The 26,916-nt window shown below is 38.6% G+C and overlaps 1 protein-coding gene across 5 annotated transcripts in view; it reads left to right on the plus strand.

Annotated features, from left to right (window-relative positions):
* Positions 1-20,911, plus strand: part of FZD3 (frizzled class receptor 3) — a 106,334-nt gene extending 85,423 nt beyond the window's left edge. For all 5 annotated transcript variants that reach the window (XM_059697568.1, XM_059697569.1, XM_059697572.1 and 2 more), the window contains 3 exons: positions 99-247; positions 9,801-10,034; positions 19,492-20,911. In XM_059697568.1, coding sequence (XP_059553551.1) covers positions 99-247; positions 9,801-10,034; positions 19,492-19,705 — 597 coding nt within the window. In that variant the 3' untranslated portion in view covers positions 19,706-20,911. The remainder of the gene's footprint in view (positions 1-98; positions 248-9,800; positions 10,035-19,491) is intronic.
* Positions 20,912-26,916: the final 6,005 nt, after the last annotated feature.

The raw sequence follows: 26,916 nt of genomic DNA on the forward strand, positions 1-26,916 counted from the left end.
AATTACTTTACTGCTGTTTATTTTAAAGATTTTTATAATGGCCTTTAATAAATAATTCTTTTTATATATTTAAGATATTTTTCTTTCTCTTCTTGTAGGTCACTCAAATGAGTCGTCCAGACCTGATTCTCTTTCTGATGAAATACCTGATGGCTCTCATAGTTGGTATTCCCTCCATATTTTGGGTTGGAAGCAAAAAGACATGCTTTGAATGGGCCAGTTTTTTTCATGGTCGTAGGAAAAAAGAGTAAGTTGAAGTAAATTATCACAATGTTCACAGACTTCACATTCACGTCAATGTTTTTGTGTTGCTTACATTAAAATAATTTGGATTATAACTTCAGCTGCCATCAGTTAAGACTGGCATAGTAGCATGTCTTAATTAAAAGCTAAAACCTTGGTTTGGCTCAGTTGGTTGAGCATTGTCCTGTGCAACAAAAAGTCACTGGTTTGATTCCCTGTCAGGGGTTGGATTTCTGATCAAGACACATGCCCAGGTATGGGCTCTCTCCCCAGTTAGGAGTGGGGGAGGGGGCAGGCAGGAGGCAGCCAATTGATGTTTCTCTCTCTAAAATCAATAAAAAACATTTTTAAGATAATATAAAAAGCTAAAGACGTGGCCCTGGCTGGATAGCTCAGTTGAGTAGGGTGTCATCCCAGTACACCAAGGTTGCATGTTCAGTCTCCAGTCAGGATACATACAAGAATCAATCAATGAATGCATAAATAAGTAGAACAATAAATTTATGTTTCTCTCTCTTTCCCTCTCCCTCCCTCTCAAATCAATTTTTTAAAAAAAGCTAAAAACTTCTCTTCCTTACTACAGATATGAGGAAAGGTCAATCTTTATTTTTAAAAATCCAAATTATAATTTTTCTTAAAATTAAAAACAAAGTAATGCTTTTATATACATTCTTATATTATGCTCGTGATATTCCTGTGAGGGTTGGTATGTATTATAATCTTTGTGTTACAGATGAGAAAACAGACACAGAGAGGTTAAGTGCCTTGGCCTAAGTCACACAGGTATTAGATTAGGCTTCCATTTCAAATTGAACTTCCAAGTAAACCATAAATGATTTAAGAGATAGCATGCTATTCCATTCTGATATAGTACACATTAAAGCCAATATAGAAAAAAATTATTTCATTATATAACATAAAATATGTTTAAGAAAGTATTTTAATTCAATTCATAGTTGGCCACACTGCATATTAGAATATTATGGTAATGGTAAGACTTGCCAAAGCAGTCTTTTGAGGGCACATTAAAAGAATCTTTAATTTTTAATTTTTTTGAATCCTTAGTTCATAAAATAAAACAAGGTTCTTCAATATTCACAAAGGAACAAATTATTTTAAACTTTTTGCTCAGAATCTTATATGAACATCATATCTGAATTCTAAATTAGTAGAATAACTTATGGATAGGGTCCATGGAAATTGGGTTTTGGGAGATATTCTTAAGAATGTATTTAAAATGTTGTGCCTTGTATGGGTTAATGTACTTCCTTCTTTTTTAAATTAAATCTTTATTGTTCAGATTATTACAGTTGTTCCTCTTTTTCCCCCCCCATAGCTCCCCTCTACCCAGTTTCCACCCCACCCTCTGCCCTTACCCCCCCCCAACTGTCCTCAGCCATAGGTGCACAATTTTTGTCCAGTCTCTTCCCGCAGCCCCCCCCCCCCCGAGAATAGTCAGTCCACTCCCTTTCTATGCCCCTGATTCTATTATATTCACCAGTTTATTCTGTTCATCAGATTATTAATTCACTTGATTTTTAGATTCGCTTGTTGATAGATGTGTATTTGTTGTTCATAATTTGTATCTTTACCTTTTTCTTCTTCTTCCTCTTCTTAAAGGTTACCTTTCAGCATTTCATATAATACTGGTTTGATGGTGATGAACTCCTTTAGCTTTTTCTTATCTGTGAAGCTCTTTATCTGACCTTCAGTTCTGAATGATAGCTTTGCTGGGTAAAGTAATCGTGGTTGTAGGTTCTTGGTATTCATCACCTTGAATATTTCTTGCCACTCCCTTCTGGCCTGCATAGTTTCTGTTGAGAAATCGGCTGACAGTCGTATGGGTATTCCCTTGTAGATACCTGACTGTTTTTCCCTTGCTGCTTTTAAGATTCTCTCTTTGTCTTTTGCTCTTGGCATTTTAATTATGATGTGTCTTGGTGTGGTCCTCTTTGGATTCCTTTTGTTTGGGGTTCTCTGCGCTTACTGGACTTGGAAGTCTATTTCTTTCACCAGGAAGGGGAAGTTTTCTGTCATTATTTCTTCAAATGGGTTTTCAATATCTTGCTGTCTCTCTTCTTCTGGCACACCCATAATTCGGATGTTGGTATGCTTGAAGCTGTCCCAGAGGCTCCTTACACTATCTTCATATTTTTGGATTCTTTTTTCTTTTTGTTTTTCCGGTTGGGTATTTTTTGCTTCTTCGTATTTCAAATCTTTGACTTGATTCTTGCGATCCTCTGGTCTGCTGTTGGAACTCTGTATAATATTCTGTATTTCAGTCAGTCTATGCTTAATTTCTACTTGGTCCTTTTTCATATCCTCAAGGGTCTCACTTGATTTCTTGAGGGTATCACTAAATTTATCAGCGGTTTCTAGAAAATTCTTGAAAAACCTTATAAGTGTGGTTTTGAACTCTATATCCAGTAGTTTGCTTTCCTCCATTTCTGTCATTTGTGACCTGTTTCTTTGTCTCTGCCTTTTGGCTGCTTCCCTGTGTTGGTGGAGTGGCTTTGTGTGCTAGGTGTCCTGTAGGGCCCAGTGTCTCAGGCTCCCCAGTTACCTGAGGTGGACACTCTTGGTACACCCCTTTGTGGGCTTTGTGCACAGTCTTGTTGTAGTTAAGCCTTGATTGTTGTAGGTATCACTGGGAGGATTTGGCCTCCAGGCAAATTGGCTATGAGAATCAGCTGTGGTTATGGTGGGAGAACTTCTGTGCTAGAGACACCCTTATAGGGCAAGACTTGCCTCAGTGGGGCTTTGGTGCTCACTGAGTCTGCCCCCTGAGTGTGTCCCTTGTGGATCTGAGGAATTGTAATCTGGATGGTCCACTCTGACCACTGGGTACACTGGCTCTTGGATCTCTAAGGAGATGCTAATTTAGTCTCTGCCTGAGGCTACCCAGCAGGAGCTATAGAGAGATCTGCAGATTCCTCTTCTTTGTTTGGAGTTTGGAGGTGCCCAGATGAGGCCCAGCTGTGAAGCAGTGCAAGCTGCTGTGGGGCCTTGGGCCTTCTTTTGGATGTTCTGGGTTTCTCTGACCCAGCTGCTGTTAGTTAGGTATTTTTATATTGCAAAGGGCCAGGGCATTCATATGTAAAAGCCTCTGCACACAGCTTGGGTGGGGCGGGGTCTCAGGGAATCAACAGGGTGGAGCAAACAGCTTTGGCTGCTCCCCAGTCCTACCCTAAGAAGCCCCACGTCTCAGTGTCTGCAGTAATCACTGCAAGCATCTCTGAGAGAAAGCCGCCCTCGAGTTCCGACTGATGCCAGACAGTCCAGTTTCTCCCCGTATGAGTCTGGGTCCCCAGAGACTCGCCTGGAACTGGCGTTCAGAGTAGTTGGGAGCTTGTGTCTCCCTCCCGATTGAAAAAGACAGCCATGTTCTCAGTTGTCAGCCCTTTCCACGTGCACCTCCGTACCTCTGCACTACTTCCACATCTCTGAGTCTCAAGTCTCAGTATGCTTTCCTCTTTCCTTCTAGTTACAGAATTTCCACTCAGCCAGCCTTCCTGTGGTTCTGGATGATGCCGGTTTTGTCTTTTAGTTGTATTTTTGAAGTGGTTGTGCGAGGTAGCAATTTCTGGTGTTTACCTATGCCACCATCTTGGTTTTCTCGAGGGTTAATGTACTTTCACTATGCAACTTTTAAAGTGCCTCAATAACCAAAATCTGTATTTTCTAAAATATTAGTGATTAGTAGTTTCTCTTAAACAGTTTAAATTGAAATAAAATAATCACATTTATTTTTTTTAATTAAATCTTTATTGTTCAGATTATTACATTTGTTCCTCTTTTTTTCCCCCCCCATAACTCCCCTCCTCCCAGTTCCCGCCCCACCCTCCGCCCTCACTCCCCACCCACTGTCCTCATCCATAGGTGCACGATTTTTGTCCAGTCTCTTCCCACATCTCCCACACCCCTTTCCCCCCCCCAAGAATAGTCTGTCCATTCCCTTTCTATGTCCCTGATTCTATTATAATCAACAGTTCATTCTGTTCATCAGATTATTTATTCACTTGATTCTTAGATTCACTTGTTGATAGATGCATATTTGTTGTTCATAATTTGTATATTTTCCTTTTTCTTCCTCTTCCTCTTCTTAAAGGATACCTTTCAGCATTTCATATAATCCTGGTTTGGTGGTGATGAACTCCTTTAGCTTTTCCTTATCTGTGAAGCTCTTTATCTGACCTTCAATTCTGAATGATAGCTTTGCTGGATAAAGTAATCTTGGTTGTAGGTTCTTGGTATTCATCACTTTGAATATTTCTTGCCACTCCCTTCTGGCCTGCAAAGTTTCTGTTGAGAAATCAGCTGACAGTCGTATGGGTATTCCCTTGTAGGTAACTGAGTTTCTTTCTCTTGCTGTTTTTAAGATTCTCTCTTTATCTTTTGCTCTTGGCATTTTAATGATGATGTGTCTTGGTGTGGTCCTCTTTGGATTCCTTTTGTTTGGGGTTCTCCGCGCTTCTTGGACCTGTAAGTCCATTTCTTTCACCAGGTGGGGGAAGTTTTCTGTCATTATTTCTTCAAATAGGTTTTCAATATCTTGGTCTCTCTCATCTTCTGGCACCCCTATAATTCTGATGTTGGTACGCTTGAAGCTGTCCCAGAGGCTCCTTACACTATCCTCGCATTTTTGGATTCTTTTTTCATTTTGCTTTTCCGGTTGGATGTTTTTTGCTTCCTCGCATTTCAAATCATTGACTTGATTCTTGCGCTCCTCTGGTCTGCTGTCGGGCGTCTGTATAATATTCGTTATTTCAGTCCGTGTATGCTTAATTTCTACTTGGTTCCCCAATATTACATCGAGGGTCGCATTAGTTTTCGTGTAGATCTCATTAAGTTTATCGGCAGCTTCTAAACAGTTCTTGAGAGACCTTAAAAGTGTGGTTCTGAACTCTATATCTTCCATTGACAATTTTGTCCTGTTTCTTTGTCTCCGCATTTTGTTATGCTTCCTTGGTGCACCCCCTAGTGGTCTTTGTTCGCAGTCTTATAGTTAAATCTTGATTGTTGTAGCTAATTCCAGGGAGGGTTTGACCTCCAGGCCAAGTGGCTATGAGAATCAGCTGTGTCAGCAGTGAGAGAACTTCTGTCCTCTAGGGAGGTGCTAATCTAGCCTTTGCCTGAGGCTATCCGGCAAATGGCTCTGTGCAGGGCTTGGGCTGGGCGGGTCGCACAGGATCAACAGGGTGGGCCGGAGAGAGCAGTTATGGCGGCTCTCAGTCCTGTCCCCAGGGGCTCTGCCTCTCTGAGTCCCAGCACCCGCTGCAAAGCTCGGAGAGAAAGCTGCACTCGCACTGACCGAAGCCAGACAGTCCCGCTTCTCCCGTTTGAGTCTGGGTCCCTAAAGACTCGCCTGGATCTGGTGCTCAGAGTCTGCGACTCCCTCCCGATTGAAAACAACAACCGAGCCCTCCGCCACCAGCCCGCTCCGCGCACTCCGCACCTCAGAATTTGACTTCAGCCCTGCGCCTCCTCTGAGTGTCCGTGTGCGTTTCTCTTTCCTCCTAGTTGTAGGACTTCCACTCAGCCAGCGTTCCTGTGGTTCTGGGTGATGTCCCTTCCGTTTTTTGGTTTCACTTTTGAAGTAGTTGTTCAAAGCAGCAAACTCCGGCATTAACCTATGCTGCCATCTTGGTTCTCTCAAAATAATCACATTTAAAATATATATATTTCTTATCCTGAGACTGCTACTAGTGATATCAGATAATGTATTTCTCCTTTAAATACAGTTTCATAGGGCAGAGAGGGAAAGAAGGGGAAAGATGCATTCAACTGCAACCACAAAAATATATTTTCTAGGCATTAATTCATTCTTTAAGAAGTCTTTATTGAATGCTTACTATGTGCCATGAACTATTTTGGGATGCCAGGGATTCAATAGCAAACAAGGCAGGACAAGTTCCTGCTTTCATGGAGTCTTTTTTGTAGGATTTACTGTGATTTATCTGTGTATTTGTTGAACATTTTAAATATATTTTAATCACAGTACAACATAAAGCTGAGGAAGGGACTTGAATTAAACATTCCTGGTCACCTCTGGATCATCCTATCTAATAATAGACAAACATGGTGATTAACCATACCTCAGCTACGCTTCCCATTGGCTAATCAGCAGGATATGCAAATTAACTGCCAACAAAGATGGCGGCCGACAGCCACACAGCTGAAGCGAACATAAGGCTTGCTTGCTCCAGTGATGGAGGAAGCCAAGGTTCCCCGCCTGCCACGGCCCAGCTCTGAGCTCCGGATGCAACTATGTTGCAATTATAGAAGCTAAACAAACCAAGATACCTGCTTTCAGCCACCATGGCCTCAGAGCTTAGAGCGCCAGTGATGGCAACAGAGTTTCAATTATAGAAGCTAAACAAACCCAGATACCTGCTTTCAGCTAGCCACAGCCTCAGAGCTGGAGCTGGCTCTCAGCTCCAGTGACAGCTATAGAAGGTAAATAAATCCCAGAATTAAAAAGTAAAAAATAGGCTGGGAGCTTCAGTCGCCCGCCAGCCTGAAAACGGCCCTCAGCCCCTCACCCAGGCTGGCCAGGCACCCCAGTGGGGACTCCCACCCTGAAGGGGGTGTGACCAGCTGCAAACAGCCATCGTCCCCTCATCCAGGCTGGCCAGGCACCCAAGCGGGATCCCCACCCTGATCCGGGACACCTTTCAGGGCAAACCAGCTGGCCCCCACCCGTGCACCAGGCCTCTATCCTATATAATAAAAGGGCAATATGCAAACTGACCCTACCAGCAGAAAGACTGGGAATGACTGGTCACTATGACACACACTGACCACCAGGGGGTAGATGCTTAGTGTAGGAGCTGCCCTCTGGTGGTCAGTGAGCTCCCACATAGGGGAGCTCTGCTTAGCCACAAGCCAGGCTGATGACTTGCCAGTACAGCGGTGGTGGTGGGAGCCTTTCCTGCCTCCTCAGCAGCGCTAAGGATGTCTGACTGCAGCTTATGTCTGCTCCCCGCTGGCAAGTGGACATCCCCCAAGGGCTGCCGGGCTGCCAGAGGGATATCTGATTGCCATCTTAGGCCTGATCCCCCGGGGATCAGGCCTAAGCCAGCAAGTGGTCCCCCCCGAGGGGTCCCAGACTGTGAGAGGGCACAGGCTGGGCTGAGGGGCCCCCTACCCCCAAGTGCACAAATTTTTGTGCATCGGGCCTCTAGTCCTATATAATAAAAGGGTAATGTGCAAATTATCCCCTTGACCGGGAGTTCTGCTGGAGTTCAACCAGGGGGCAAGGCCGGCTGGCCAACTTCCCCTCTCCCCTTCCCCTGGCTGGCCTGGCCCAGTTGGCCTCTATCGGGGCAAGCCGGCTAGACTCCACCCATGCACAAATTCATGCACCAGGCCTCTAGTAAACAAATAATTCTGTATGGGGTTGTATTGGAAATTCCACATAGAGCTACCCAACCTACCCTTATGTGGAATCATTCTAGTTATTGGGAGAACCTGGTTGGGCCAGAATCTTTTTCACACTGATAAAAGTTCCCAAGGATCCTTTTACTTGGTTTTCTGCAACCATGGATACCTCCTCAGCAAAGTCATTGTGTCCCTCCAAGCTAGGACGGTGCTATTTTTGACTTACTCTTTCTTCTATTTAGTTTTTGACACTTTATTTTCAGGATTATGTAAACATTGTTTTATCATTACTTGATGATTGGTTTCTAAGCCACTTAAGTTTGATCCCTAACTACTGATTTTGTTGTGGAAAGTCCATTGATCCCTTCAAACCTCAGGTTTTCATCTATAAAATGGGGACCACAATATTTATTCTTAATAGATATCTCATATCCTCTTAGAAATATTCTCTCAGGACATTCGTCTCCATAACAAAAACATTAAGAAGAATAGCCCTGGCCCAACCATTGTGGCTCAGTGGTTGAGGATCAACCTTTGAACCAGAAAGTCACAGTTCAATTCCCAGTCAGGGCACATCCACAGGGGTGTGCAGGAGGCAGCCAGTCAATGATTCTCTCTCATCATTGATGTTTCTGTCTCTATCTCCCTCTCCCTTCCTCTATGAAATCAATAAAAATATATTGAGAAAAGAAAAAAAGGGTAGTCCTGTCCATTGTGGCTCAGTTGGTTGGGTGTTGTCCTGTGCACCAAAAGGTTGCTGCAGCTTTGATTCCTGGTCAAGGTACATGCCCTGGTTTCATGTCACGATCCCTGTCGCAGGGACATATAGGAGGAAGTTGATTGATGTTTTGCTCTCACATTGATGTTTCTCTCTCCCTTTCTTTCTCTCTAAAAATCAATTTTAAATAAAATTATTTTTTAAAGGATCAAAGAAGAATATATTTAAAATACCTGGGACAATGAAGGTACTTAACAAATGTCAGTTTTCCTTCAGCCCTTCTACCCAAGTTCTATAAACAACAATAATGCTTTTGTAATTTGAAAAAAGAATATATGCACTTTCTCACTGTATGATCCAATCTTTACATACTTGAGGTTGTTGTTTTTTTAATGAAATTTTTTATCTAATTTAACTTTAATCCTGACTCTCAAGTCACTGATTTACATAAACTGAGACACGGATCTTTGCAACAATTTAATTGGCTCTTTTATTAATTTAATTACTCCTTTGTTCATCATCATAAACATTTGCTTTTAATACTTTCATAGCAGTTAAAAGCTTTTGCTCTTGACAATAATTTATCTCCTTAATTTTTTTCCTTAAGCCTTTAATATGTCTGAGACTTAATTATATGTTTGCTTAAAGTAATTTTTCATGTATTTGTTCTAATTATGACCATTCACGTTTATTCCAGCATTAGACAACTGCTTCTACCAGAAAATTAAGTTGTAGCCTTAAAACAACTGCTCTTATAAGTTAAAAAATGTATCTGAGGCCTCCATTACTTCCATAAACAATGCAATTAAACAGTTCCTCTATTTTATAGTAATATCTTTGTAATATTTTAGTGCCCTTGCAAATCATAAAATTCTTTAGCTGAAAGAGACTTTTTAGAAATGATTAATATAACTTCATTTTATAGATAAGGAAAATGAAGGAAAGGAGGTAGTGACTTGCCTAAGATCACATATTTATTGATAGAGTTGAAACTGAAATTTTTATTTTCTTATTCTAGCACAGATCTCTTTCTGTCTATCACTTTAGAGAACAGATTGACACGAATTTTTTAAAAATATATTTTTATTGATTTCAGAGAGGAAGGCAAAGGGAGAGAGAGACAAACATCAGTGATGAGAGAGAATCATTGATTGGCTGCCTCCTGCACACCTCACACTGGGGCTTGAGCCCACAACCCAGGCATGTGCCTTGACCTGGAATTGAACCGTGACCTCCTGTTTCATAGGTCGTTGCTCAACCACTGAGCCACGCCAGCTGGGCTGATTGAGATGAATTTTTGTTATATACTCTTTTGTCTGTTAACAATGTTATATCTGTTCTAAAGACATTATGTGGACAGCAATTAATTTAAAGAATAACGTCAGTGCGTCACAAAAGTATTGTTTGTTAGTCTATAGGAATGTTAACTGTATCTTAAACTTAGTATTTTGTTGTCTAGGATAGTGAATGAGAGCCGACAAGTACTCCAAGAACCTGATTTTGCTCAGTCCCTCCTGAGGGATCCAAATACTCCTATTATAAGGAAATCAAGAGGAACTTCCACTCAAGGAACATCCACACATGCTTCTTCAACTCAGCTGGCTATGGTGGATGATCAGAGAAGCAAAGCAGGAAGTGTCCACAGCAAAGTGAGCAGCTATCACGGCAGCCTCCACAGATCTCGTGATGGCAGGTGAGTTTTATTGCTACCTTAGTTTATTTCATATGCTGAATTAGAGTTACACAGCTTAAGGAAGAATAGCCAATTCTGAAATAGAAGTTGAACATTTTCAAATTTTTTGAACTTTGCTAGGAACAGTTGTCCCAGATTATGGTCCAATTTAAAGCCAGTCGGAGGAGTTTAAAGCTTAGACTTGCTGCAGTAAACAATATGGAGTCCTCAAAGGGTATTGAGTAGGGAGAAGGCAGGATGAAAATGGTTATGTTAGTAAGATTAATTTAGCAAACAGTTGTGGAATACCTACTATATCAGCTACTGTTCTGGGAATACAAAGATGATATAGGCATAATCTATGTTTTTAATAAGCTCACAGTTTTAAAGAATAATAATATAGTCACTACTTATGTTGTGGTTTACACCATGGGATCTGGAATGATAAGCTTCAGTTTTCCTCATCTGTACAATGGAAATAGTAATAATATCCTTTAGGACTGTTGTAAAAAAATTAATGAGATAATATATCCAATTGCTTAGTACAGTGCCTGTCTTAGTAAGTGCCTGATTTTAACCTCTGTTATTATTGTAAGTGAACAATTAAAGTAAAATATAAGTATGATGGTACAGTTGGCCCTTCATATCTATGGGTTTTGCATTCAGGGATTCAACCAAAAGGGTATGGAAAATATTGGGGGGAAAGTGTTACTTTGTTGCTGATGTGTACAATGTAGTTTGACTTACGGTGGTTGAGTCTGTCTTAAAAATACAGACTTAAAAGTACAGACTTTTTCTTCTTGTCATTTCCTAAACAGTACAATAAAACAACTATTTACATTGTGTTAGATATTATAAGTAATCTAGAGATGATTTAAAGCAGCGGTCGCCAACCTTTCCAGACCTCAAGGACCACCTGTTGGCGACTGCTGATTTAAAGTATGTAGGGGTGATTTAAAATATATAGGGGTGTGTGTAGGCTATATGCAAATATACCATCTATATAATAAAGAGCCAGGGTCGTAAGGACCGAAGGCTTGACCAGACCGGAAGTCAGTGCTGGGTTGCTGTGGTGACCCAGCACTGACTGAAGCTGCTAAGGGTGTCCCGACCCAGCACTGACTGCCTAGGCCCTAGGGGGCTGCGGATCAGGCCCAGATAAAGGCCTGCAGAGAGAGACAGGGTCTGATCCGTAGGTTGATCAGAACTTGCCTCTCTTTCTCTCCGGGCCTGGCCAACAGCCGTGCCTCTATTTCTCTCCAGGCCTCCACCAGGGCTGCTGTTCAGCCCCGCCTTTCTGATCAGGCCCCGTTGATAGGCCCAGAGACACTGACTGGCATAGAAACTGACCAATCAGAACCAAATCTGGGTGACTCTAAGGAGCCAATGGCTGCCTAGGAAGGTGGAGCTTTTGATGCTGACTGGCATAGAAACTGACCAGTCAGAACCAAATTCGCCAGCAGAGGAGGGCAGTTGGGGGCGAGGTCAGGCCTGCAGGGGAGGGCATTTGGGAGCAAGATCAGGCCGGCAGAAGAGGGCCGTTGGGGGCAACCAGGCTAGCAGGGGAGGGCAGTTGGGTGCAAGATCAGGATGGCAGGGGGAGGGCAGTTGGGGGCGAGCAGGCAGGCAGGCTGACATAGTTAGGGATGATCATGCAAACAGACAGAGAGGTTAGGGGCAATCAGGCAGGCAGGCAGAGGGGTTAGGGGCAATCAGGCAGGTAGGCAGGTGAGTGGTTAGAAGCCAGCAGTCCCAGATTGTGAGAGGGATGTCCAACTGCTGAGGGTTCCCCAATTGGAGTGGGTGCAGGCTGGGCTGAGGGAACTCCCCCTCCGTGCATGAATTTCGTGCACCCGGCTTCTAGTCCTATCTAATAATAGACAAACATGGTAATTGACCATACCTTCGCTACGCCTCCCATTGGCTAATCAGCATGATAAGCAAATTAACTGCCAACAAAGATGGCAGCTAATTTGCATACTGCAGGCAGGGCGGGACAGCACCATCTCACCTGCTCCACCGCCATCCGGGCCTGCTATTTGCCACCTGGGGCGATGGGACAGGACAGTGCCATCCCACCTGCCCTGCCGCCATCCGGGCCTGCTATCTGCATCCAGGCATCCCGTGTGCAACCTGACCCGGGGCGGCCAGGCGGGGCAGCAGTGATCGGCTGTCCGCCGTCGGGGTGTCCCGTGTGCGACCCGACCCAGGGCGGTGGGGCGGGACAGCGTGGCTCCTCTGTCGCCCCAGCTTCTTCATCACAGCTCCCTTGGGGGCCTAAGCCTTTAGTTGGACATCCCCCAAGGGCTCCCTGGCTGCCAGAAGGATGTCTGACTGCAAGCTTAGGCCTGATCCCCTGGGGAGTGGGCCTAAGTCGACAGGTGGACATCCCCCAAGGGGTCCTGGGCTGCAAATGGGCACAGGCTGGGCTAAGGGACCCCCTCCCCCCAAGAGCACAAATTTTTGTGCACCGGGCCTCTAGTCTATATATATAAAAGCCTAAGCAACTGGCCAACCAGCTGACTGGCTGGTAGCTATGATGCACACTGACCACCAGGGGGCAGACATTCAATGCAGGAGTGGAAACCACAAGCATGGAAACATAGAACAGACTGATGAATCTTAGAGAAAAGGAGGGAGGGGGAAGGGCGGGAAGAGATTAACCAAAGATCTTATATGCATACTAGAGGTCTGATGCACTGATTCGTGCACCAGTGGGGTCCCTCGGCCTGGCCTGCAGCTTCTCTCACTCCAGGAACCCGTGGGGGATGTTGGGCTGCTAGTTTTGGCCCGATCCCCACAGCCAGGCCGAGGGACCCCACCAGCACACAAATTTGTGCACTGGGTCTCTAGTTTTATATAAAGATGAGCATCCATGGATTTTAGTATCTGTGGGGATCCTAAACTAATCTTGGGCAGACTGTGTAGTCCAGAGGTTGTCAAACTTTTTCTATAAAGAGCCACATAGTAAATATTTTAGGCTTTGTGGGTTATCCAATCTCTATTGTAACTATTCATTTATGCTGTTGTAGCATGAAAGCAGCCATAGATAATATGTAGTCAAAATGGGAATGACTATATTCCAGCCAATTTTTACTTACAAAAATAAGAAGGGTACAGGATCGGAGAAGCTTCACAGAGAGAATGAGAGAAGGGGATGTATTTTCTTGTTAAATTTGCCAATGATTAGTCACTTCCAAGTAGCTTTGCAATAATTCAGTTAAGAGATGATGAAGATTAATAGGAAAGTAGTGGCAATGGGAAGAGAGGAAGAACTGATCTGAAAAATATTTAGAAAGAAGAAATGAAAAGATAGGAATTGGTGATGGAATAATAGAACTAGAGAGAACTATATCAAATGTTTGTGTTGTTGTTGTTTTCTTAACAATTTCCAGTTTGGGAAATTGAAAGAATGAAAATTTGTAGGCCTAAAATGGAAAGCATTCTATGTTAACTTTAAAACATCTGTTTCTATAACTGTCTAGTATCTTTTCAATCTCATCCTAGCCTTTCTCTCAGTCTTCTCTGTCCTAGTGTAGGATATGATTTCTATACTTTCTTTTTAGATTGAGACTTCTCATAAGATCCTTTGCCTTCTAATGGGTCAGCTACTCTCTGTTTTTAAAAAGCAGCAGTCTTTTTTTGACTATGTTATATTTTCTATTTTTTATCTATTTTTTCCTTGTGTATAATAAAATTATAGCCCTGACCGGTTTGGCTCAGTGGATAGAGCATTGACCTGCAGACTGAAGGGTTCCAGATTCGATTCCGGTCAAGGGCATGTACCTCGTTTGCAGGCACATCTCCAGTAGTGGGTGTGCAGGAGGAGGCTGATCGATGTTTCTCTCTTGTTGATGTTTCTAATTCTCTATCCCTCTCCCTTCCTCTCTGTAAAAAAAAAACAAAAAACAAAAAACAAACAAAAAAACAATAAAATATATTTAAAAAAATATATACAGGGTGCTTTTGGATCCCAGAGAAGAAAACCATCAAATTATCATGAATAGTCAGAGAAAACTTCACAAACAACATTGCACTGCTACATTGAATCTGATTCAGGGGAAGCACTTGGAAATTAAAGACAGGGAAAGAATATATATGCAGAGGCAAGGAGAACAGAAGGAGTTAGGTACTGGAGTATGGCTATTGCATAGTATGTATGTGTGGGCAATTGTGGTGATAAATTCAGCTTTGAATTTGAGAACGATCACTTTGGCGGCAGCCTAGGAGAGAAGATTTTAAGTAAGCTCAGTTGGGAAGTTTCTACAGTAATTTAGGGGTCCTATCTTACGACACTCATAAGGAGGGAGGGAATTAGAATACATTTTGTCAACATCATCCTCCATGAAATAACTATGACATTTGACATTTGATATTTTTAGCCTCCTCCTTTTCAATAAGGATTGGACAGTTATTTTTAGTACAGTGCTTATGCATATGCATGTGGTAGTCCATATATAGAGATATATAGAAGAAAGTTAAAGTATAATTTCTGCATTCTAGGAACATATGACCTTTTAAGGAAGATAAGATATATACATAAGAACTAATTAAGTAATAGTGCAAGTCAGCATATAATTAAAACAGTGAATGCTATAGATGATTGATGTTGTGGAACTTCAGAAAAGGGAAAGATCAGATTGGCCCATGAAAGTATCTTAGAGAAGATAAATAGAGTGAATGAATGGTAACACAAGATAAGTTCATACTGAATAGAGAATTTCTGAAGGTAATTAAACATAGGGAATTTCAGCCTCTGTAATCTGGAGCTTAGATAAGGAAGTTTATAATCATTAATATAAGGAGTTGGTAATTAAAATTGTGAGAAGCCCTTAAGTCATAATTTAAAAAAGAACAGATCAAGAACAAGACCTTGGTAAAATACTTACAGTAATAATAATATAAGAAGAATAGCCAGCATATGATTCAGAGAAAGTGCTTATACTATACACATATGAGGGAATCAATAAAAAATAGTGTCATGGAATCACCATGGCAGTTAATTGCTTTTTAAATCGTTCTTTTGGCATGACCTATTTTCAATACAGTTGTCTTTCCTCAGTTTGTATATATAGTATATACACACAAGTATATTGAATAACAAATGATTTAGAAATACTGTGAGCATTTCCCAGAAATTCAGGGCCCAGAACTATAAAGGCGGCCTACTAAGGTTGTTCTATAATGTGGTGCAAGAACACTCATATTGTAAGCCTCTCTGCCATACCTTCAGACCACATTAAACCCAAAACTCTAAACAGGGACTATCATAATTCCAAAAGCCATTTCATGGAGATTTTTTTTTAATTTTTATTTTTTTATTGCTTAAAGTATTACAAAGGGTATTACATATGTGTCCATTTTATCCCCCCGCCCTAGACAGTCCCCTAGCCTCCCCTATCCCCCAGTGTCTTATGTCCATTGGTTATGCTTATATGCATGCATACAAGTCCTTTAGTTGATCTCTTACCCCCCTACCTCCTGCCCCCCAACCCTCCCCGGCCTTCCCGCTGCAGTTTGACAATCTGTTTGAGGCAGCTCTGCCTCTGTATCTATTATTGTTCAAAAGTTTATAATGGTCTCTATTGTCCATGAATGAGTGAGATCATGTGGTATTTTTCCGTTATTGACTGGCTTATTTCACTTAGCATAATGCTCTCCAGTTCCATCCATGACGTTGCAAATGGTAAGAGTTCCTTCCTTTTTAGAGCAGCATAGTATTCCATCGTGTAGATGTACCACAGTTTTCTAATCCATTCATCTACTGATGGGCACTTAGGCTGTTTCCAGATCTTAGCTATGGTGAATTGTGCTGCTATGAACATAGGGGTGCATATATCCTTTCTGATTGGTGTTTCCGGTTTCTTGGGATATATTCCTAGAAGTGGGATCACAGGGTCAAATGGGAGTTCCATTTTCAGTTTTTTAAGGAAACTCATGGAGATTTTTTAAAACATATTTTTTATTGATTTCAGAGAGGAAGGGAGAAGGAGAGAGAGATAGAAACATCAGTGATGAGTGAGAATCATTGATCGGCTGCCTCCTGCATGCTCCCTACTGGGGATCGAGCCCGCAACCCAGGCATTTGCCCTTGACTGGAATCGAACTTTGGACCCTTCAGTCTGCAGGCCAATAGTCTTATCCACTGAGCCAAACCAGCTAGGGCCATCAGTCAGTTTTTAAGTTTACTTGTTAACATTATCTTTTGGCCATCTTTTTCTCATCATCTTACAGTTTCTTGGTTATGAAATAACACACACATAAACACACACACACACACACACACACACACACACATTCACAATACTCTAGTCCAGACTCCTTGATGGATAATTGATCTCAGTGCTATGTAAAATAAATATACTGAGGCAAATACCTTACACATGGAAATCAACTTCAAAGAATAAGTAATAGGTGATTAGATGAGAAGATGGTTAGAAAAGCAAGTGGATGAGTAGGTAGGTAAAGGTAGGTAAAAAATTTTTTGCCATTTGATTCAGTTGCCATATTTATTTGAATTACAATGAGTGAGTAGGATGGTAAAACTAGGTGTCAACAAGGGAAAGTTAGGGAATGCATAATGAGATACTAGTGAAATTACAATGAATTGAATTATTCATTGTATAGAGAATCAAAGAGAGTAAATCATCTTCAAGTTTTTTTCATTTTGACTTTGGACTACACCATATTATCTTTTCAGCAAATTAACCATCCTAATTATTTTTGCCTAAGCTTATATTAACACTAGATTGCCCAAGGAAGTCATTTTGACTGCTTTTTAATTTCAATTAGAAAAACAATTATGTATATAAGGACACAGTGTCTTAGAATTTTGTGACTTTTTATACAACATATAAATGCGTTTATTAATAATTGTAGTTACCTCCCCCTCCTTCATTTCCGGTATATATATATGTGTTATACTTATATTGCCCAAAAGCAGTCATTTTGACTGCTTGGGAAATTATGACTCTTATTATTGAATTGAGTAAATTTCTTATATGACCAGTTCGGCTCTGTATTGAAATAACAGTTTTCATTTTTTTTCGATTACCGTCACATGATAACATACAAGTACATGATAAATTGTCGATACTTGATAAGTTGCAATTGCTCAATAAGCTAAACTAGTACTTGTTATTCGAATCTTTATGCAGTGATACTTGTTCTAATAAGTTGTTTATTTTATTTCTTTTGTGCCCTAAATTCATGAAAGAAATGTCGAATAGAAGTGAATTATTGGAAAAGCTAAGGAACATGAGTGAAGAGTGCTCCGATATTATTCTTTCACAATGCAGTCATTTTGACTGCTTTTGGGCAATATAGGTATATACTAAGTTTCAGTCTTTCTAGTGTTAAGATTAATGTACATTTTCATAGTGTATGTTAGATGGTCACAGTGGTTTAAATGATTGTCAAAATATAAATAAACTTGGTAAGTCCCACATATGCAATTGAGATTAAATACTATAATTAAATTTATTTTTCTATGTAGTTGATTTCTAATTATCCATGGGCAGGTTATTTATATTATAGAATTTTGTGGATAGCCATATATTTCACTTCAATAAATAGACATATAACTCAATATAGTAATTTTTCTATGAAAAATGTATTCTTTGATTCATATTCATAACTAAGAAACATAGGTTTCATTTAAGAAAATATCCAATTTGTATTTTTAAGTAGTGATTTGGTGTTTTTTAATTAATCTGATATCATTCCTAGAGTTGAAGCAGATTTCTTTTCATTTGATTTATTTGCCATATTTATTTTAAACAATACTTATGAAGTCATGATAGGTGAAAGAGCTTCAAATTAGCTGGCAGATCAAATTTGGAAAAATCTTTCACTCAGTGTAGGGCAATAATTGTTTTGCAAAATAATAATAGAATACCAAGCTCATTCTGAAATATTTTCAATTAACACTGTAATTATTTTATCAAAATATGCAAGTCAAATTTAAAACTGAAAACAAAAGATATGCTTTCTTTTATAATATTAAAAGGACTTTTCAATTTTTAAAATCTGATCTAATGAAAACATTATTTAATAAGCACACTATCAAACTAGATCTCCTCAGAAGTTCATGAATCAGTCTTTAAAATCTTTAAATTTTAGCCTAGACAATGTGGTTCAGTATTTCAGCATCAACCCTTGAACCAGGTCACTATTGGATTCCTGGTCAGGGCACATGCCTGGGTTGTGGAGTTGATACCCAGTGGCGGGGTGGGGTGGGGGGGGTAATACAAGAAGGAGCCAATTGATGATCCTCTCATCATTGATTTTTCTATCTCTCTTTTCCTCTTTCTAAAATCAGTAAAGTCATAGTTTTAAAAACCTTTAAATTTTATAAATGGTTCATATTGAGTCACGAAATTGAGTCATATAATTAGGAAAGAATGATAAATAAATACTTTGACACCCAATAGGTCTTCAGCTGCATATTAGTTATTTTGATGACTATTTTAAAAAGAAATGGCCTGCTATAGTCTTTTTTATTTTTAGAAACATTACTTAAAATTTAATATGTTAAAGTTATAAATCATATTCAGTTAGTTTTCTTTGAGATTTGTTATCCTAAATTAAATACTTTTTACAAAAAGGTGTACATCTGAGTGTGAGTATTCTTATATCTGATAGGGGCTCAGTGAGTCAGGATTGGTACAAAAGAAAATTTAACAGCTCCCCATTGCTGCTTTCAAAATGAGTACAATGATGGAGGAGAAGACTGTCCACAATAAGCAGTGTAGCCGTTGGCATACTCAAAAGCTACATCTTTGTTCAGGGTACTGAGAGAATTTGCTTTAGCAGGAATATAAGTTATAGTGTATTAGTATATTGTTATGTATATTTAAGTAGATGTACCTCTATGAAATAGCATAGTATCCTCACAGCACCGAGGAAAAATAATTAACATCATTTACAGTAGTTAATTTAATTGTTAACTGGGCTGTCTGGAAAGAAGCTGTCAGCACATGCTGTCATTGTTGCTTGCTAGTTCATCTTTTTTCCTTTTCCTTTTTGGTTACACTAATTTCTCCTCTAATTTCATATGCTCCCTCTTCCTAATCTTTTAGTAAAATTTGAGTTGCTGTACTTCTGATTATAGCCAATTTTCTACACGCCTGAGGCCAGTGCCATCTTTCCTCCATTGTTTTTCCTCCTCTTCTTGAACTCATCCCATAAACCATAACTTATTTGAATGAGAAAAATTAACCTTAATTTCTGTCCTTTTGCAAAGAATAGGACCTTAATTCTGAATCCAATGAGTATATTTTCTTCCCTTTTTTTGGTTAGCCATATGAATAATTCTACAGTGTTAATGAAATTGCTGTATATCATCAAAGGTGGTTGTTACTTTTTCACTTGTTGGTTTCCTAATTATTTCATTTAGTGCAGCATTTTCATGAAAAATTTAGTGTTATTTTTCTCGTGTGTTCTATTACTTGCTTCAAAATAAACTCTCCTGTACTAGGTATACTCCCTGCAGTTACAGAGGAATGGAAGAGAGACTACCTCATGGCAGCATGTCACGACTAACAGATCACTCCAGGCACAGTAGTTCTCATCGTCTCAATGAACAGTCACGACATAGCAGCATCCGGGATCTCAGTAATAATCCTATGACTCACATCACACATGGCACCAGCATGAACCGAGTTATTGAAGAAGATGGAACCAGTGCTTAATTTGTCCTAAGGTGGAAAATTTGTGCCGTTTATAAAGCAGATTTTATTCTTTGCCTTTAGCATGACTGACTGCTGTAACTCACTGTTATCATGCGTTCAGTCAGGTGCAGATGTGTCCATTGGAAGAGTAAATTTTTGCTTTTTATATTGCATCAAACTTGGAATATCAAGGCGTCTTAAAATTATATTGTCACATAAATAATTCTTATTTCTAGGTAATGAAGAGAGAATTATTTGTCTGGTAAGCATTTTTATAAACCCACTATTTTATATTTAGAAAAATCCTAAATGTGTGGTGACTGCTTTGTAGTGAACTTTCATATATAATGTCAACTAGTTGTGAGACAACATTCTAGTCGTTCTGTTAATAAAACAAAATTTCAGAATTAAAGAATTTTCTATGCAAGGCTTATTTCTCAGATGAATGGTAGGATTTTGTAGTTTTATTTCCATAAGTGAAAAAGAACTGGTTTTAAACTGTAAGAGAATTTGATAAATCAGCAAGGGTATTTTAACTGATAGAATATAAGATCAACAGAAGAATCTGATTAGAGTATTGAAGGCTTTTTCAAAATTCTATCAAAATAAATTTCATCCAGAGAGATACAGGATTAGGAATATCAGTGGCCATTTTTTCCCAATAAGTGAGCTGTTTTTATTACTTTTGTAAATATTCCTTTTACTGGCAGTGTTTTTATAACTTATCCATATGCATGTTGGAAAAAATAATTTGTAGCCTTTTCCCATGTAGTAATATTAATTCGTAGAGAACTTTATGTTCAGATCTGTTCCATGGAGACATGTAATAAGATAAGCATCACACATTATAAGGTTTTTTTGTGGTAACCACAATTACAAAATGGCAAAATGTTTTCTCTGTATTCATTGTTGTATTTTTCTGCAGTGAGATGTGATCTTGCCAAAGCCACCAGATCTTGACATCCAGCCCCTCCTATCAATGAGTTGATTGTACTTGCATTGCCCAGTAGCAAATAGGCTACAGCTTTTGCCCCCTCCCTTGTATTCAGATTCTGGATCAGTCTTGTTTACAGCTGAAATATATATAACCTCGGTCCAAAGTGGTGATTTATATGGGGTATCTGAAAAATCACTGTAACTAAATGAAGCATGATTCGTCTTGCTGTGAAGTATCTTGTAATCTTAAAAATATCAACTCAAAATTTTTGACATTTTGTCTTGTAACATTTAAATAATTTACAATAAAAACTGGTAACTGTATTAGGCATGAAATTGATCAGAAGAGAAAGAAAATTTTTGGAAAATGCTGGATGTACTGTATAGAAAAACATTTTAAACAAGCATGTCTTCAACCCCGACTAGAGGTAAGAATCATTTGGGGAACCTCTGATGCTCAAGCCTACCTCTCATTCAGATGAGGATAGGTTTTTAAGTAAGTTTTCTAGGTGATTCTAATCTGTAGCCAGGCTTCATTCAGGCTGTTTTGAACTGATTTGCTTCTGTTGATGATCTGATGGCGTCTCATTATATCACGTGAAAATGTAGGTGGACTCAATATTATACTTTTACATCATTACCTGATACAAAATTGTTTTCCACTTTATTTGTCCATTATGAAATGTGAAATGCTGACCCCACTCCCCAAAATTCTCATTCTGTAACTGAAAGATGGTAAGAATTTAAAATCCGTAGTTATAAAAATACCATTGGTGATTCTTACGCAGATAATCCAAGAATGACACCTTAGAAAATATTCTAAACTCTCGAGAGGCCTGGCTTTGTCATTTGCTGGCTTTTGACCTTTAAAAAGTCAACTTCTCTGAGCTTTAGTTCCCTTATTTGTAAATGAAGATAAAAGATAAATACCTACCTCACAAAGTTGTCAAATAGGGGATCAAATGAAAAATCATATGAAAACTCTTTGAAAACTAAAATATAAGGGATTAAGATTATTGAGGTTTAAAAAAAAAAAAAGATTATTGAGGTTTTAAGAGATTTATTTGAGGGCTACTATCATACATTGCTTGACATGTGTTTGGTTCATGTGTACTTTTATCCTCTTTTTTAAAAAACAAAAAGTAACAAAGAATTAGGTGTTGAAAAAGTAGCTTTTATCAGACACAAAAGTCAGTTTTCTGGTAATAATTTATATATCATGTTTTTTTCAAAGTACATGTTAATATTTTTGTTATTAATTCCGCATAAGATATATTTGAACATTTGGCCCACAATGTAATTTTTTTCTGTCTTCAATGTCTTTCTCCTTGGAATTGGAGTAAGTGACCAAGACAATATAAATTCCCTCATAACTGACATTTAGTAAACCTTTTCTCTGAAGGCCAAATTTACAACTTATTTATAAATAAATGAACAATTCATGAGGCTTTTGTCTGAGAATCTCTCCTGAGAACAGCATGAGAGGACCAACACAAGCATTCAAAAACAAAAATAAGAAGTTAAAATAGAAGGTACCAGTTTGAGCTCAAAGATGTTGTCAGTCATCGCCATCTGCATTATGTTATCAATTGCCAAAATGTTAATTGGTTTTCTTTTACAAGTGGCCAAGTATAGACAGTTAATTGAACATTATGAAAATACTAATTTTTGCTTCTTGATTTTATGTATTCATTTATATCTTCTCTATTTAACTGTTGATATATATGTAAATGCTATATTGACATTTCAGTTCAGAAAAATATTCTAAACTCCAGAGAGGCCTGGCTTCTATTGACATTAAGATACTGGAAGTACCTTAATTTTGCAGCACAAAATTTATTTAATATTGTTAATTCATTGTTTTGAATAACAATATTTAGTTTGGGCCATGTTATTTATCAAACTAGTGCTCCAAATTAATTTGTTTTTCAAAGACAGTTGAAGAACTATATGTAGTGAACGGCATTTCAAGTTTCAACTAGCTTAAACCAATTTGAGCAAGTCTGGACAGCTTTCTTACCATATGTTTAATTTGTGTTGTGATTGGCACATGATAATGTTTAGTGTTTTGTTCGTTCAATTGACAGCTGAGAAAATAATAGTGCTCTCTCAAATGTTAATATATAATCAAAAGGTTTTCAAAAAGTACTTTGATTTTACCCGTATTGTGTTTAATTTATATTCAGTAGTTAAAAAATCCAAGACAATATTAAGCTCAAAATAATAGCTTCAAAGAATAATTGATTAATAATTCAATAACTAGCACAGGGCTTAGTACATAGTAAATTTTTTAATAAATGAATAACATGTCATACAACTCACTTTTACTCTATCAGTGAGTCTCACTTCAAAAAAAATTGAAGGATCTGAATTTAAACTAAGTGAAATTAACTCTGCTTTACCAAAATAACATGTAACAAGTAATAAGAAATAAGTAAATTATACCAAATGAAGCATATTTCCCAGTCCATATTACTATTTAAACTAAAATATATATATATATATAAAGTATATATACACACACACATACCCATACACACAAACTTGTACCAACACTTTATATTCATTTTTAATGGTGAGAGCTATTCTTAGAAGTATTTAGGCTCTTTTTGGTTTCATGTGAAATTAAATCTTTGGGTATTAGTTGGGTGAATAAATACTTAAGCAAACCTTCATTAGTAATAATTTTCTCTTTCTGCTTATTCTTAAAGCAGATTTAGAAATCTAAGAATCTCTTCAAATTAGAAAATTTTTTCAACATTTTAACCTACCTCATTAATTTCTTTGTGATAACAGCTGGAAATAACTGAAATTTGTAACTATCTTGATTTAGGCTATAGCCCCATGAAATAAAATTAACGACTTACCTTTTTTTTATAAAATAGAGGATCATTGGCTAAAACTTAGAAAACATTAATATACCAAAATTTCACTCTGGTGATATTTATACCACTTTTGACATGCCAAAGGTACATTTATATATATTATCATACTTGGATGACTTACATAGTCTAGTGTAATGAAAATTCCACTGGGCTTGGAATTCAAAGACCCATAATTATGGTGTGAAGTGCACAGGTCATTTAACTTCTCTTAGTCTCAATGTCTTCAGTTGGAAATGAGGATAAGGCAATTTTTGGTCCCAACTTACCTCACAGAATATGTGAGGATCAAATGAGATAACATGTATTATAATGCTTTGTAATCTATAAATTGCTCTACTTACATGTTTCTGTTAGAATTTGGGGGTTGTAGATAACAAGGATATGGTCTTCAGTGTTATATAGCAGTAACAACAAAGTAGGCAATTAGACCAGTGTTCATTCGGTATAATGTTTAAATCAACAATCCAATTATCCTTTTTTTTTAAAATATATTTTATTGATTTTTTACAGAGAGGAAGGGATAGGGATAGAGAGTTAGAAACATCGATGAGAGAGAAACATCGATCAGCTGCCTCCTGCACACTCCCCACTGGGGATGTGCCCGCAACCAAGGTACATGCCCTTGACTGGAATTGAACCTGGGACCCTTGAGTCCGCAGGCTGATGCTCTATCCATTGAGCCAAACCAGTTAGGGCTCCAATTATCCTTTTAAAAATGAGATTCTTTTTCAAGAGTAGCTCTGCCCTTAAATTGTGTTGGCTCTCTAAAATACCACAGTATGCTCTCAAATTTTGTATGATGGATTTGTAGGTCCCTTCCAACAGAAATTAGGGATCTCTAGTATATGTTACCTTTGATATGGAATTATATAAAATCGCTTGGCTTCACTGAAAGTTGTAAGAAAAATAAAATAAGTGTAAGCCTTATAACTTGTTTTCTTTGAGGACTTTGATGTGCCTAATTCTTCCTGATTAAGAACAAGTTTTAAAAGGTGATTACTGTAAGTTATTGGTTTTCATCACTGCAAAACTTTAAATTGTAAGGTATTGTCTTAATTGTTTGTATGTTTGTATATATAGTTTTTTAAACCTGCATAAAAGGTAAGAATTTCTCCATTTTTTTCCTCATGTAAGCAGACAAAAGATAACTTTATAAAACCAAGATTTACAGAGGAACTCATGATTCCTTTACATTTCTTTTATCCTTTTTTACAACTGATTAAAATGAGATAAAGTGTTTACATTTAATTCAGCTATGTTTCTTAGTAGCTGTATAATTTTATACATTATTCTTATTTCTGTTTTATATGAAAAAATAATGTTGACATCTCCTCATAATTTAATTCTCTTTCCTTCTCTTTTGTTCCAGTTGTATGAGTTATAGGAAGATCAAGCATCCTTTACCTCTCTTATAACTATAATCAGTTTCCTAGAGTTTTTTCCTAATTTAACTTTAATCCTTGATTTCTTTTATAGCCAAATTCATATAGAATTATAATTTTCTCTCAGGATCCAAAATCTAGGGGAAAATGTTAAGGTCTGCCTAGCCATCTTCGTAGACATTACTATTTTGGTTGATATATAAAGATTTAATATAATTAGTTAATATGCCTATTTCTTTTTCTCCGATATCTCTAATTAGTAAAAATTTTTTGCTGCTGCCAAAACCGGTTTGGCTCAGTGGATAGAGCGTCGGCCTGCAGACTGAAGGGTCTCAGGTTCGATTCCGGTCAAGGGCATGTACCTGGGTTGCGGGCACATCCCCAGTGGGAGATGTGCAGGAGGCAGCTGATCGATGTTTCTCTCTCATCGATGTTTCTAACTCTATTTCTCTCCCTTCCTCTCTGTAAAAAATCAATAAAATATATTTTAAAAAAAAAATTTTTTTTGCTGTAAAGATAAAAGAAAGTTTCACTTATGTTTTAGTCAGGTACTATACCAGTACAACATTATTTCCTTTAAGAGTAGTTCCATCTATTTAAACGCATTGAAGGATAAGTTTCTTCAGATTATTATTTTTTTAAAGAATCACCTATCTCAGAAAATTTATTGTGTCCTTTCTTGGACATTTTTCAAGGTATGATAACATTGCTCATAATTTATTCCTATTTTATTGGCCACTGTCACCAGTTTAACTTAATACAAAAAGTTTTTTTTTATATTGTAATTTAGATTTTGAGAACTCAGAGTTCCATAATTTTGGTAATTACCATTCACTAGTAACATCTATATATGTAAAACCCTAATATGCAAAGAGACCAAACAGTGGAACAACCGAACAACTGAAAAACTGGTCGCTATGACATGGGCTGAGTACCAGGGGGCGCGGGTAGAACATGGCGGGTGTCAGCAGCAGGCAGCAGAGCGTGGAACATGGCAGGCATTGGCCGTGGCAGGATGGTGGAGCAGACGAGCAGGGGTACCAGACCAAGGCGGGGCACCGGTCACTGTCATTGGGGCAAGCCTCTGGTAGTTACTGAAAATTCTTTGCTCCTGTGTGCCATGGTCCCGCCAGGTGCTTGCACCTGCTGCCAGCACCAGAGCCACTGCTCGCACCTGCTGCCAGTGCCCAGCGCCAGCCCCAATCGCTCAGTGCTGTCAGCAGGTGCAAGCGGCGGCTGCTGGCCCCGATCACACCTGAGGGCTTCTCCACCTCCCCCTGCTCCTGAGGGGTGATCGGGGCAGCAGCTGCCACTCACACCCGCTGCTGGCGCAGAGCAACTGGGGCTGGTGCCGTCAGCACAAGGGAGCAGTGGCGGCAGGAGCAGGGCAGCAGGAGGGGCTGGGCAGGGGCATGGAGGATGGGCTGAGACCCCCCGACCCCCTGTGCCCACCACAGCCTTGCGACCCACAGTTCCTTTCAAAGTGCACGAATTTGTGCACTGGGCCCCTAATTACTATTTATAACACTGATATTTTTCAAGCTTTTATTTCATCATATTTCCTGCAATAGGGTGAACTACATTATTATTTTTACTTGACCTGGGGTTTTTGTTATATAAGTCAGCTTGTTTATATTACTAACTTGCAACTATTTTTTTGTGTTGTACTTGTTTAGAATAAAACTATATAGAGTTAAATAATTTCTGTTTTCTAAATTGGCAGTTTTTTAAATGCTTAGTAAAAAGGCATTATGTTATTTTTGAGTACCACTGAATTTTGAGTCAGGCGGCTTGATTTTTAGGTTTGTCTCTCTTCAAATAAACTGTGTAACTTTGGAGTTTTACCTCTTAGATTGGTTTTCTCATTTGTAAATTGAGAAATTTGTAATTTGAGTACCATTAGATTAGGTAGTCTCAAATTCCACCTGTCTTTAATATGGTTCTTTCTTGACCATTTTATAATCATTATCTGGGCTTACTTTTTCCCCCCATGAACTATATTTACTAGATTAACCTGTACTGTTAATGC

This window comes from Myotis daubentonii, chromosome 5 (assembly GCF_963259705.1).
Source record: "Myotis daubentonii chromosome 5, mMyoDau2.1, whole genome shotgun sequence".
Lineage (NCBI taxonomy): Eukaryota > Metazoa > Chordata > Mammalia > Chiroptera > Vespertilionidae > Myotis > Myotis daubentonii.